Raw genomic sequence first — 14,718 nt, 5'->3', positions numbered from 1 at the left:
ACCAATCTTCTATCAACTCATCAAAATGTATCCCCACAACATCCCTCCTTTCAACCAAAATACACAACAAACCTTACTGGAGCCGAGCTCGCTTTAGCCGAACAAATGAAGCAAGAAATTCGAGAAAAATATAACCTTTGTTGATTGTATTTTTTTATTTTTGTTGATGTATTTTTTTTTAGTTGATGTATTTTTTTATTTTATTGAAGTATTAGTTTTTATTTACTTTGATCAATACTTTTATAAAAAAATATGACTTTTTTTATATCTTTTACATAAAAAAAGACAAAATAAATCAATCCACGTGTCGCAAGACGCCCCACCCAGCAAGGTTGCCCCACTCCCCCTTTTTTGGTCAAAATCCTCTAATATGACGTGGCGCCACGTGTCGCAAGACGCCCCATCAAAAGGATGCTCCACTCCCCTTAGTCTAAGTGGTAAGGGTGAATAATGACTCTACTCTTGGGCGTTTTCCACCATGTGGCAGTACAATCAGCAAGGGGTATTATTGTGTGTTTTTTTCTAAAATGTGTGTAGTGGGAATGTGGCCATTATGTTAAAAGGTTGTAGAAAATTAAATAAAAATAAAAAAAAACAACAAAAAAAAAACTATTGACCAAAAAAGGAAGATTAAATGTGATTGATCACTTAAAAAAAAATAAGCCAAACACGCCCAAGGGGGTAGTGACTCAGTGTGTTTTGGCGTTTTTCGGGGAAAAAGTTGGGCAACCACGCCCATTACGTTCAGTCTAATCAGGGTGTTAAATAACTGAAATCAATTCATGAATGACACGTAATTAGAATTAATATAGGTATCATTAGTTTTTAATATTTAGGTTCATTAGATTATATTATCTCTAATTAGGTTTACATTATCATTTCTTTTATATTTTCATAGACTAATATAATGCAAGGAATAAGTAAGTTTTAAATATAAATTAAGGTAAATGTACAAATGGTAAATTGTGTACTAATTACTATAAAATGATATAACTATATTTATACCAAGGGGGTGACGGTTCATTGACAAAGACAAAGTTTTTGAACATTTGGGTTTGAGATGGGAGGTTTTAAGGTCAATTCTCACACACGATAAGGATTAAAAGAAATTCGTTGTTAAAAAAATAGGATTAATTTAATATATATCCTGATACACTTTTCATATATACACACCCAAAACTAAAAATATCATATATATTTATATCATTACAGAGTAGTTAAATTATTAAATGTACCCAATATTTATTATAAGCATTCTAATAAATCATCATTTAACCCTTATTTTAAATTTTGAACATGTTTTAAGAATCGTTTGACAACACATCATTCTCACTAGCAAATGGGTTGTCATGTATTTTACATGTGTTGGACAAATATAAATTCTGCTCTTTAAAAATACTAGTAAAGCACGTAATGCAACATAATCACACCAATATTGTTCTATCGGTCTCAAAAACATGATTGTCGATGCTAAAATACTGACTGGTGTTGTGTTTCAATAAGTTGGTTGAGAGTTGGTGAGTGAAGGTGTTGTGAATGTATTTTCATTAATTCGAGTATAACTACATTAAAAGTAATTTATCACAATATATTTATAGAAATTAAGAGGGTGTTTGGCCTAGCTTTTTTATTTAAGCTTATAGCTTTTTTAGCTTATTTTTACAAAATAAGCACTAATGAGTGTTTGGTTTAGCTTTTTAAGCTTATGCTTATTAGCTTATATAAGCTAATTCAAAGAAACTTATGGGAACATGGTTTTTTAGCTTATTTGAATAAGCTTATTTGAAGAAGATGGTTTTTTACTCATTACACACAATAATATTATACCCCTTCCCATAATACAAAATAACTTAACAAATAACTAAAGATTAATTATTAATTATCAACTTGTAGAATATAAGCTAATCCAAACATTTAAAAATAGTTTATCAAATGAAAGAAAATAAGCATAAGCTATTTTAAAATATAAGCATAAGCCAAAAAAATAAAAGCTACGCCAAACACCCCCTAAGTAAATAAACATTAATGTTGAGTGAATCATGTTCATAGCAATTAACTACATTAATTTTTGGAGCCTGCATGCAATTACTACACGCTCCACTAAATAATGATATTATTTTTAGAGGACAAAATATGACAATAAGGTATTGTATTCTTTCTTTTATACGAAACTTTCAAGGAATCATCAAATATATCATTCTACACTTTCCTCTTTTTTATTTATTTTTTTAAATCCTAATACATCAACACTATTCATAAATATTTAAAAAAGTTACATAAAAATGACACATAAACGGATAACAAGCTACGTCGCAACGCCCTTTTAAATATCAAATTCAATTATACCGAAAACAAAACTTTGGTTGTGCACGACCTTCGACAACTTGAGGAGCAAGGATACCAAAAGTATTAAAGACAAAGGGACTGAAGACATGTTGATTCTCAACACAAGTATTTTCATGCTTAGCAACTTTACCTGATTCTGCCTTAACATAGTCTGGTCAGCGATCAAATGTTTTTCCTTAAAACCATTTTCTTTATATTATATCACATTTAATGTATATCATTCCTTAGTCATAAACTATTCTTTTGAAATTATAAAACATATAGAATTTGATAACTTCAGTGTATAAAAGCTTTACCCCGTGAATAAAGAATCAGACGACTAGGTAATACTAATGCATTAACACTGTATCAGATACACTCTAAATATTTAATAGCCATAGAAATATGAAGATGTTCAATATCTTCATTAGGGAAAGAGTTAATACATAGTTGAGCATAAATCATTTCCAATATTCTCATATCCTCCTCATTAAACTTGTTATTGCTGAAGACCCTAATCTTTTTACCTCTGTTTGTGAAGCCTTTAGGTTGTCTGAACAATGGTTATGTTGGGAGTGCATGTGCCTTCATTCTTTCCGGCGGGGGTGTCACCATGAAGATCGGGTTGTTCGGTTTGTGCCAACGGAAGTGGGTGAAATATGTTTTATTGTGGGTGTCCCTAGACCGTGTAACGTATCGGAGGTTTCCCCATCTGGAGAGGTATGTGTTGATGTTGTTCTACTTGACCGAGTTTTCTCTCTTCCTATTAAAACTGTTAAGAGCATCCCCTTTAGTTGCCGAAAGGCGTTTGCCCAAGTCTTAACCACAGCTTTGGATAATGTGGTGGCTATGCCTGATTCGGTTGATGCATGGATTCGACTTCTTCTATTACCTCGGTGTACCTTGGTGTATTTACGCCGGTTAGCCGCCAGGATAAGAGGTCGGGCAACAGGAAAAATGGTCAATGTCTCAGTATACAGCGGGCGTTGTCCCAATGGGGTGACCGTGAGGGGTTTGGCATTCTCATTCAGTCTTTGTTTGCTCAACCTGTGAAGGAGGGTCCGGAGGGTTTTAAGAAAATGTCTGGAAAAAAAAGCGAGGATGTGAGTTCTAATGTCAAGCAGTGTTTACGTAAGGTTGCCGATGGTCATTTTACCGCTGCAGTTAAGGTCCTTTGTTCTTCTGGGGTCGCACCACATGATAAGAAAACTATGAAGGCTCTCGTGGATAAACACCCGTGCATGCCCCCTCCGACCATGCCCGCTTTCCTTCCGTCAGAACCTCACCTTGTAGCGGAGACCGTCAGTGTGCTTGGGTGTATCAAATCTTTCCCGAAAGGGACGTCATGTGGGAGAGATGGTTTGAGGGATCAACACCTTTTGGACGCCCTTTGTGGTGAAGGGTCTGTGATTGCGGTTAGCCTACTCAGGGCGATTTCAGCTGTGGTTAACCTATTTTTGCGAGGGGGGTGTCCGAGGAGTTTGGCGGAGTTTGTTGCATCTGCTCCTCTTACGTCCCTTCTCAAGCCCGATAATGGGATTAGACCTATTGCGGTGGGTTCGATCTGGAGGAGAGTGGTCTCCAAGGTAGCGATAAAGGGGGTGGGAAGGATATGGCCAAATATCTTGGCGACTTTCAGTTTGGGGTCGGGGTTCCAAACGGGGCTGAGGCAGTTCTTCATAGTGCGAACAGGCTCTTAAATGCGCACCACCGAGACAGGTCGTTGGCTATGCTTACCGTCGATTTCTCAAAAGCCTTTAACCTTGTGGATAGAACTGCTCTTTTAAATGAGGTAAGGAAAATGTGTCCATCCATCTCTACTTGGGTTGATTTTTTATACGGGCAACCAGCTAGGCTTTATGTGGGGAATGATTATATTTGGTCTTCCACGGGGGTTCAGCAAGGGGGTCCTTTAGGGCCTCTCCTTTTTGCCCTTGTTTTACACCCTCTTGTTCACCGAATCAGAGATCGTTGTAAGCTTCTTTTTCACGCCTGGTACCTGGATGACGGGACCATTATTGGAGATGCTACTCAGGTTGCCAAGGCTTTAGACGTCATTAGAGTGGAGGGCCCCTCCTTGGGCCTCCTTCTCAACATTAAAAAAACTGAAGTTTTTTGGCCTACATGCGACGGGGTGAAGACTCCGGAGGGTTTATTTCCGCAGGAGATTGGTAGGCTGGTGCATGGTGTGAAACTCTTGGGTGGTGCTGTTAGTAGAGATGGGCAGATTATTAGTGGTTTGGCCCTCAAAAGAGCCAAATGTGCGGCTGAGCTGATGGGATGCCTCAAACGCCTTAAGGAACCTCAGAGCGAACTCCTCCTGCTTCGTTCGTGTATGGGGGTTGCTAAACTGCTGTTTGGGCTTAGAACGTGTCAGCCTTCTTATGTCGGGGAAGCCGTCTCTGTTTTTGACAAGGGGCTTCGGAATGCGATCGAGGACATTGTTGTTTGTGGGGGGTGCCTTTTTCGGGGACCTACAATGGAGGTTAGCTTCCCTCCCGACACGTTTTGGGGGGCTTGGGATTTGCTCAGCTGAGGATGCCTCTTCCTACACTTTTGTGGCTTCAAGGGCCCAATCTTAGGTTCTTCAAGACCACATCCTTCGCGAATGTGGGGGAGAGCTGTTGGACTCTGATTACAAGGGTGCGTTGGACAATCTGCATAGTTTTCTCCCCGATCTTGATCTTGGCGGTTTCTACATTAAAGACACCGCCCCCATTAAAGCCCAGAAAATTCTGGCGAATGCCTTATATGGCGAAATCGTCAAGACAGTCGAAGAGAAGTTTGCCTTTCCCCCTCGCCAGCGAGCCGTGTTTGAGTGTTTGCGAGCCCCCCATGCTCAGGATTTCTTGTCTGTTGTTCCCATCGAAGGTTTAGGGCAATGTATGTCAGCTGTGAAATACCGGGCTATCCTCAAGTACCGTTTAATGATACCCCTTTTCCCGGTTGATGACCCGTGTCCTGTATGTCGGAAGTGTTGCTTGGATTCTTTTGGGGAGCATGCAGTACATTGCAAAGAATTACCGGGCTTTAAATATCGACATGATTTAGTTCGAGATGTGTTGTATGATGTCCTTAAGCGAGCAGGGATCTCGGCAAAAAAGGAAGCTCCGGTGAACTTCTTGACTGATCCATTAGAAGGGAAATCTACGCTACGACCCGCTGACATTCTTGTTTTTGGATGGGAAGGAGGGAAACACGCGTGTGTCGATTTGACAGGTGTGTCCCCTCTCGTTGGGCTAAGGGACCACGGGTTTGTGGCGGAACAGGCGATAACCAAGGCAGATGCGGGAAAAGTAGCTAAACACGAAAAAGCTTGCATCGAGAATCAGCACGTGTTCGTCCTGTTCGCTTTCGATACATTTGGCGCTCTCGCCTCTGACGCGGTGCGGTTCCTAAAGCGGGTTCAACAGGTGGTAAGCAGTAACACCACACATGTTAAGGGGCAAAATTTTGTGTTTAGCAGGGTAGGGTTTGCTATTCAGAAAGGGGTAGCGGCGCAGCTTGTTGCTCGTCTACCTGCCATTAGTTTGTAATTGTATTGAGTTTGTTTAAAAAAAAAGTTGTTTGATCGATATAGGTCAATAAAAATCAAGCGATCAATAAAATTATTTACATTCATTTAGTTAAATAAACAAACATGAACCCATGACTCGCTCGCTCATGTATGAGCGTGAACATTAGCTTATGTTTGGTCATTTGTTTAGGTCGTATATATTCATTTAAGTTTTATCGGCCCGTTAATGTAATTTTATAAAAAAAAAAAAATCATCACCGTTTAGCCACGTCAGTTCGATATCACAAGAGTTAAGCAATTCAATAATACTTGTTATAGTCACAAATGAAAGTAATTATGTTGTTCTTTAGTGTTGTTATTCTCCTTGGGGAAATCTTGTTATTATAAATTCCCTAAATACAAAGAAAAAACCCAAAAAAGTCAAGGTATCTTAAAACCTCTTTTTTTTTTTTTTTTTTTTTTTTTTTTTTTTTTGATTTCCTTTAGACTAGCAATGAACCAATTATGTAATTGATTTACTATACATAGTTTAAACTTTAAGGGTCTGTTTGGTATGTGGTAATAAAATGGACGAAGGAATGAAATGGACGAGGTAATGGAATGGACGAGGGAATACAATGGATCATTACCATTCCATGTCTTGTTTGGTTACCATGTGAATGGAATGAATTATTATTGTGTATTGTTTGGTAGGCAAAAAAACGGAGTAATAAAATTAGCGGTGAGTGGTGGTGGTGGTCGGTGGTAGTGATTGTGGGTGGTTATAGGTGGCGGTGGTGGGTGTCGGCGGCGGCGATGGGTGGTGGTGGTGGCGGCGAGTGGCGGTGCGGCGGTGACGACGAGTGGTGGTGGCGACAAAGTGGCCGTTGGTGGTGGGTGGCAGCAAAGGTGGCGGTTGGTGGCAGCGGCGGCGGTTGGTGGTGGCGGTGGTGGTGGCGTCGACGATGGTGGTGGGCGGTGGCGGCGAGTGGCGTTGGTGGTTGGTCGCAGCTGTGGGTAAGGTGGTGGCGGGAGGTGGCGGGAGGCGGTGGCTGTCGGGGTAAGGTGGTGGCGGGAGGTGGCGGGAGGCGGCGATGGCGTCGGTGGTGGGTGGTTATGGTGGTGGGTTGTGGCGAAGGTCGTGGGTTGTGGTGTTGTTCATGAATGGTGCAAGAGGGGATGGAATGGAAAAAAAACATGGGGGGTGGAAGGAATGATTTTGAGGGAATTGAATGCCTTTTGGAATGAGTGATTCCATTCCATTGACCAACCAAACACTCTTTTCTTCATTCTCTCGTAATCACTCATTTCATTCCACCTCTCATTCCTGCATACCAAACACTACCTAAGTCATACATATGTCTACTTGTGTATATCAGTATATGTAACTTTAACTGATTTTAGGTCATAACTTGAGAGATGTCCAACCATCAACCCCCTTGGGATGATAAAAGATTCAAGCAGTTGCATATACTCCAATTATGGAAAAGACACATGATTTTCATGATGTTATTGTTGTTATGATGTTATTGTTGTTGTTGATGATTATGAAGAGAATGTATATATGTAAACGAAGCAACCGCATGCGTTAAACGAACTATTACAAACATGCCTCGTTTGTCTCGTTTACAGAACTACTGAATTTGTTTGTTGCATACTCTTAATATAGACTAAATCTAGTATTGAGTAAAATAATTAGTTGATAAACAATGTACACATAGCATTTTGTCCTAAATGATTCCTGTAAATATGAGGGCTCAATCTCTTGACTTGTATTGATTGGTAAAAACAATATATAGAGTACATGTACACCTATAAACTAGGAAAGTGAATATACAATTTGATTTACAATATTACACAATCAAATACTCAAAATACGTAAATCAGTAAATGATTTACGGTACGCTATTACCCCCCTTCAATCGAACAGGTGGGGGACCAACACGGAGCAAGCTTCGAAATTTCTCAAACAGAGGCTTGGGGAGACTCTTGGTAAAAATATCCGCAACCTGGAGATTGGACGGAACGAATTTGGTGTATAGTTTGCCGGATGAAACTAATTCACGAACAAAATGATAATCAATATCAATATATTTGGCGCGTTTGTGAGCGACGGGATTTTGACTGAGGAAAATGGCACTCTTATTGTCGCAAAGGAGAGTTGGACGATCAGATGGGAGAGCATGTAACTCCCGCAGAAGATGGGTGATCCAAATAATTTCAGTTGCAGTGTTTGCCATTGCACGATATTCAGATTCACAGCTGGAGCGAGACACGATAGGCTGCTTCTTTGCACTCCACGAAACAAGATTTCCACCTAAATAAATCGAGTAGCCATAGGTGGATCTACGCGTTTCGATACAGCGTGCCCAGTCACCATCAGAGTATCCAACTAAAGTAGTCATATCTGGCTTAGAAAAAGTCAACCCAAAGGAAATAGTGCCCTTTACATAACGAAGTATACGCTTGACGGATTGAAAGTGAGAAACGGTGGGCGACTGCAAATGCTGACTGGCTTGATTAACAGCATAAGAGAGATCAGGACGTGTAATAGTAAGATACTGAAGAGCTCCAACTAATGACCTGTAGAGAGTAGGATCGTGAAAGAGATCATCGTTGCGAAGAAAACTCTCCGTGTTAGCTAAGGGCGTGTCAACCGGCTTAGCATCCAATAAACTGGCACGAGCCAGAATGTCATGAGCATATTTTGCTTGGCTGAGGAAGGTGGCACGATCAGAATAAGTAACCTCAAGACCCAAGAAATAACCAAGAGCCCCCAAATCTTTAACCGAAAATTCCTTGTGCAAGCTGGTGATAAAAGAATGAATGAGAGAAGTATCACTACCAGTAATAATGATATCGTCAACGTAGACCAAAAGATAGACGATAGCGGTCCCTTTTTTGAAAATGAAGAGAAAGGTATCGGCCTTGCTGCATACAAATCCTCTTGCAAGTAGAAAATTGCTCAGGCGTTGAAACCAAGCACGAGTTGCTTGTTTGAGACCGTAGAGAGCCTTTTTGAGACGACATACATGATGAGGAAACTGAGGATCAACAAATCCTGTAGGTTACTCCATGTAAACAGTTTCAGTAAGATTGCCATTTAAAAAAGCATTCCAAACATCCAACTGATGAAGAGACCAGCCATAAATAGTAGCAAGTGCAAGAACTACACGAACAGTTGAAGCCTTGACAACCGGACTAAAAGTATGAGAGAAATCAAGGCCAGGGACTTGGGTGAAGCCCTGGGCAACCAAATGAGCCTTGTATCTGTCGATTGATCCGACTTCTTTATACTTTGTTCTGAAAATCCACTTCGAACCAACAACGTTTGAACCCGCGGGTCGTGGGACGAGGACCCAAGTATGGTTAGCCTGTAAAGCCTGAAGTTCCTCTTCCATAGCCTTTACCCATTTAGTGTGCTTTGCTGCCGATTTGTAACCGCGAGGATCCTGTGCTGCAAGTAAAGCATGATGTAAAGTACCTGAAAACAAAGAAAGATTAGCATAAAATTTTGGTTTGTAGATTCCGTTCTTTGATCGAGTCCTCATGGGGTGTGATGGTACTGGCAAAGAAAAGGATCCAGGAGCGGTTTGGGTGGGGGAACAGGTGATTGTGGGCTGGGTTGAACAGGAGGCGGATGCGAGTTGGGCTGGTTAACGGAAGATGGGGCGGTCTAGGAGGTTTGGGTGTCGGGCTGATGAGTTGGGTTGGGCTGGGAGGTTTGGGCCGATGAGGAGTCAGCGGTCAAAGATGGACCGATGGAGGAGGTTTGTTGGGCCGATGTGAGTGGAACGAAGGAAGATGGGTTGTTGGGTTGGGGTGGTGAAGGATGAGAACACAAGGAACAAGGTGTCGAGTAGGACATAGGTGATGGAGGGCCGCTGGGAACAGTAGGAATAGTGGGTGGATTTGGTATGGTTGGGGCAGGTAGGATTTCATCAAAGTTTGAGAAGACCAAGGTGGCTTCATCAATAGGCGAGACTTGATTGCTAAATGGAAAAGTATCTTCATCAAATTGCGCATGTCGCGTGACATAAACGCGATGAGAGAGAGGGTCTAAGCATTTGTAGCCTTTATATTTTGCATCATAACTAATGAAAATGCACTCCGCACTGCGCGGAGACAATTTATGTTTCGCATAATCTCGCAAATATGGAAACACACGGCAACCAAAAATACGAAGATTTGAGTACGTTGGAGTGCGTCCTACAAGATTTCGTAGGGAGATTTGAAATCAAGTATAGAGGAAGGTAAGCGGTTTATGATGAAACTATGAAAGTAGCTGAGGCAAAGGCATCGGTCCATAATGTGGCAGGAGCATGAGAGTTAAAGAGCATTGCAAGGCCGGTTTCGGCTATGTGTCTGTGTTTGCGTTCGGCACGTCCGTTTTATTCAGGAGTGTGGGGACAGGAAAGTCTATGATGAATTCCATGTTCATGGAAAAAATTTTGTACGCGATTATTTGTAAATTCACTTCCACCATCACTCTCTCTGAAATGTTTTAATAGTGCATGATAATTGGTTTTGAACAAAAGGGACAAACACTAATAAGGCTTCATAAAAACCTGATTTGTGTTTAAGAGCATAAAACCACGTGAAACGAGAATAGTCATCAATAAATATGGCATAAAAACGATTACCATTTGTAGATGTAACAGGCGCAGGGCCCCACAAGTCACAATGTATTAAATCTAGAGCATGTAAAGAACGTTTAGCATTCAAAGCAAATGGCAATCGATGAGACTTAGATAATTGACATGAAGAACAAATATTAGGTTTTGGCAAAAGAGAAGTAACAAACAAAGAACCATGTTTATGCAATCTAGAAATAATATCAAAAGACGCGTGTCCAAGGAAATCATGCCACTTTTCAAAAGATGCTTTAAGATGATGATCCGAATAGGAGGCGATGAAGGCTTGGTTTCCTTCACGAAGAATGTAGAGCCCGTTTTCACATGTTCCCTTGGCTAGGATCTCCTTTGTGTGTCGATCCTGGATGTGAAAAAAATTATTAGAGAAAAGCACATCTACGGGAGAATCGTGGGTAAGCTTACTAATGGAGAGGAGATGTTTAGTAAGGTGTGGAACAACAAGAACATTTTTAAGACTTAGATTTTTAGAAAGGGATTTAGTACCCATATTTGTAACAGGTAACGTATGACCGTTACCGAAACGAACAAACTCATTAGTAGGGGTACCAAAAATGACATCAAGGTCCTTAACAAAGGGAGTCATATGGGCCGACGCACCTGTATCACCGGTCCACTCTGGATGGTTCTTGTCAGTGACATGGCACTGAGCATGAAAAACATGGGCTAGATTGGTGTCAATAGGAGGAGCCTGTTTTGCAAAACTTGCAAGATTGGGACAGGTGTTGGCATAATGACCATCGGTTCGACATAATTGACAATGCAGCGGTCTTCTACCGCGACCACGACCTGCATTACGACCTCTACCCCTACCATGATTAAAAGAATTGGAACCTGAATTAGAGCGAGAAGAGTTACCGGACCGAGGCGAGTTTGCAGTGAAGGCAACCGCAGGGGGCGGCGTGTGACCATGAAGAGATTGCATGAAAGTCTCTTGGTTTTCAGTTTTGGCCAGTAATTCGTGGAAAGAGGAGGTGCCGAGTGCACGATGGGTAGTGGAGAAGTGCTCATAAGTATGACCAAGTCCACAAAGGAACTAGTGACATTTGTCACTTTCATCAACCGGATGACCAATGACGGCAAGTTGATCGCAAATAGCCTTAAATTTGCGACCAAATTCAGCGACGGTTGAAGAGCCTTTTTGTAGAAGACGAAGGTTGTCGCGAAGGGTGTGCATACGGTCAGTGGAATGATGGTTGTATGCAGTTTCTAAGGCAAGCCAGATTTGTCTGGCAGTGTGGAGACCAATAACCTCCGACATCGCCTCTTTAGAGAGAGAGGATTGAAGCAACAAACAAACAGTTTGATCGTTTGCCGTCCAAGTCGCATATTCCGGGTTATGGGAGGGTTTGGCGGGTGGGTCGGCTGTGGTAATGGTTTCGGCAGGAGGGTTTTTAGTGCCATCAACATGACCGAGCAAGTGTTGAGAGGAGAGAACAAGGGTAACATGTTGGCTCCATGCAAGGTAGTTAGAGGATGTGAGTTTGTGGGGAATAAAATGAAGAAGAGAGTGAAGGGTGGTTGGGAGATTGAGGGAGGTCGAGGAGTCAGCCATGGGGAAGTGGCGACGGAAACAGGAGAAGTAGGGTAGGCCGAAGAAAAGAGGAAGAAGGAAAAGGATCGCCTTTAGGCTGATACCATGTAAATATGAGGGCTCAATCTCTTGACTTGTATTGATTGGTAAAAACAATATATAAAGTACATGTACACCTATAAACTAGGAAAGTGAATATACAATTTGATTTACAATATTACATAATCAAATACTCAAAATACGTAAATCAGTAAATAATTTACGGTACGCTATTAATTCCTCTACATACTCTAGCACAGTTAGTGATATGTCACTTGTGTCATCACAACCTTTATTTCTTTGATTCATATCTTCCAAAATGTATTAGAGCGTTTACATTCGCCGTTGTGTATAACAACCACATCCTCATAATTTAAGAAAAAAGTAAGGTTTTAATCAAATTTGACCTTACATCTAATTCCCCAAAATAGGGATTAAGTTTAGGGATTCACTTCCTATTCCTCATATTTTGGGACTCGCTATTTATTCGTTATCTATTCCTCGTATTTTGTTTAGTGGTTGTGGACAGTAGAAATAGAAAAGGTAATAAAAAAGCATAACGAACTATTAATTAATTGAATAGGGATATAATTTGGGGGAATGAGATGCGAGATGTTTTTAAGTGTGTAATTTGACAAAGGCTTAACTGAAAAATTTAACAAAGGTTAGTGTTGAGGACAACCCGAGTTTATAGATTGCAACCACTGGGACCAAGTGTGTAATTAGTGAACCCTTAAGATCAAGTCTGCAATTTTTGTAAACCACAAGGACCAACCAGACATTTAACTCATAATTCAATATTCATCTCATTGACTAGCTATTTTTGGCAGCCCACCCCAAGGGGTTCCCACCAATCAACCCCATCACCAATATGAGGATGATAAACCATGTAAACCGTATATACATAACATGAGGCTAGAACATGATCCTTAGGTTTGCTTTATTCTACATGTCTCTTGCGCCACTATAGGGACTTTGCTATCTCCTTAGCATTATTTATATGTATTTGTGTTAAAGTTAGAGGCTATAAAGATTTTGACATCTTGTACGATCACACACCACACACCCCCTCAGAGTGACCCAATACAGGACATGAATACAAAGAATCACGCTTCAGATTATACACGTATAATCTTCCTCAAGAGGTGTGAACAGATCAATCTTTTCGGTTATCAACGTTTTCATGAAATAAAAAGAAAATTCAATTCATACTCAAATCTTCATACGACTCTTTAACTAAAAAACAAAATAAAGAAACTTCATGGGAAGGACTTCATTTTTAAGATGATAACAAAACGTTTTTTGGTCTGAAAATAATACATGGAAATAAAAATTGTGTAAAAGGCATTTTTTTATTGGGTAGGTTCCCTGAATTTGTGGTGAATGAGTAGAAAAGGTGAGATTAAAAGGAACAAAAATGAGATTCTGATATTGAAAAGGGTGAAATAATTGTATGTGGCCCATTTTAAATATTATATTATATAAATAATAATAAAAAAGATGCCCATCGGCTGAATTCAAGGCTTTGCTTTTGTCCTCTTCACTTTAATGTGCATCTTCATGTGTGTTGGTTTATCAAGTCATACACGAAACTTGAATATTGTAATTATATTTCAAAAGTTAATTTTTAAAGAATTATTAGTTAATTAACGTGTTAAAAATTTTAATATGTGTACATTAAAAGAATTATTAGTTAATTAACCTGTTAAACTTAAAATTTTAATATGTGTTACATATAATATAATGAAGCTTTTGATCTAAATTTGATTTAAGATAGATGTATCATGTATGGTTACAGTCTTTCAGACTTGCTTACAACTAAAGCCCAAAACTCAATCAGGGCCCAACACCCCACTTAAATATAACAATCTATGCAATATTGATGTATCACTATCACGTATGGCTACAACTAAAGCCCAAATATATACATCGTAATGGGCCAAAACGAACGCCATTGGGTTTATAAAATGTTGGCCATATAAAACGAAGCGACTTTAGGTTCGGTTTGCTTCATATAGACATAGTATTTTGACTCTTAAGGGTGGAAGGGGCGTACAACTCAGAAGGAGCTGGGTTGATGCGAGTTGGTGTGGATTGTGCGCGTACACCGCTGCAACCAACTTGGGTAGTTTGATCGAGTAGCCAAGGCTTCCGTGAGTTCCACTACCCGGAAGAACTGAAGAAGATAAGGTAATGGGTTGTAGTAGGATAGTGGGTTAAGCTAGGGCTGTCCAAAAAGCTCGCGGCTCGGAGCTCGCTCAGATTTAGCTTGGAAAAAACTCGCTCGATATGGCTCGGTTTGAAAGTGAGCCGAGCCGTCTCGGCTCGGTTAGAAATGAGCCTAGCTCGGCTCGGCTCGTGACGGGCCAAATTGGCTCGGTTTGGCTCGCTTGGTAGCTCGGCTCGGCTTAGCTCGAATTATTTTACTTATAATATATTTTATTTTTATATACATATAATATATTACAAAAAAATGATTATTATTTACATGTATTTAGGCTTATAGTTTAATATCTATGACATATTTAAAGGTTGATTGTCGTGCTAATAAACAAATATTGATAAAAAAATTGATTGTCTGGTAATATATATTGTATTAACTATAATAAGTGTATTACATTGATAAAAAAAATGATTGTCTGGTATATATATTGTATTAACTATAATAAGTG

At 40.1% G+C, this 14,718-nt stretch overlaps 1 protein-coding gene across 1 annotated transcript; it reads left to right on the top strand.

The window, feature by feature from the left end:
- Nucleotides 1-3,194: 3,194 nt before the first annotated feature.
- LOC118480915 lies at nt 3,195-6,352 on the top strand. Its single transcript, XM_035975906.1, has 4 exons — nt 3,195-3,911; nt 3,965-4,810; nt 4,908-5,741; nt 6,329-6,352. The coding sequence occupies exons 1-4, from the start codon at nt 3,195-3,197 to the stop codon at nt 6,350-6,352; spliced, it is 2,421 nt and encodes an 806-aa protein (XP_035831799.1).
- Nucleotides 6,353-14,718: the final 8,366 nt, after the last annotated feature.

This window comes from Helianthus annuus, chromosome 8 (assembly GCF_002127325.2).
Source record: "Helianthus annuus cultivar XRQ/B chromosome 8, HanXRQr2.0-SUNRISE, whole genome shotgun sequence".
Classification (NCBI taxonomy): Eukaryota; Viridiplantae; Streptophyta; class Magnoliopsida; order Asterales; family Asteraceae; genus Helianthus; species Helianthus annuus.
The sequence above is the reverse complement of the archived record's forward strand: the minus strand, read 5'-3'. Positions and strand labels throughout refer to the sequence as shown.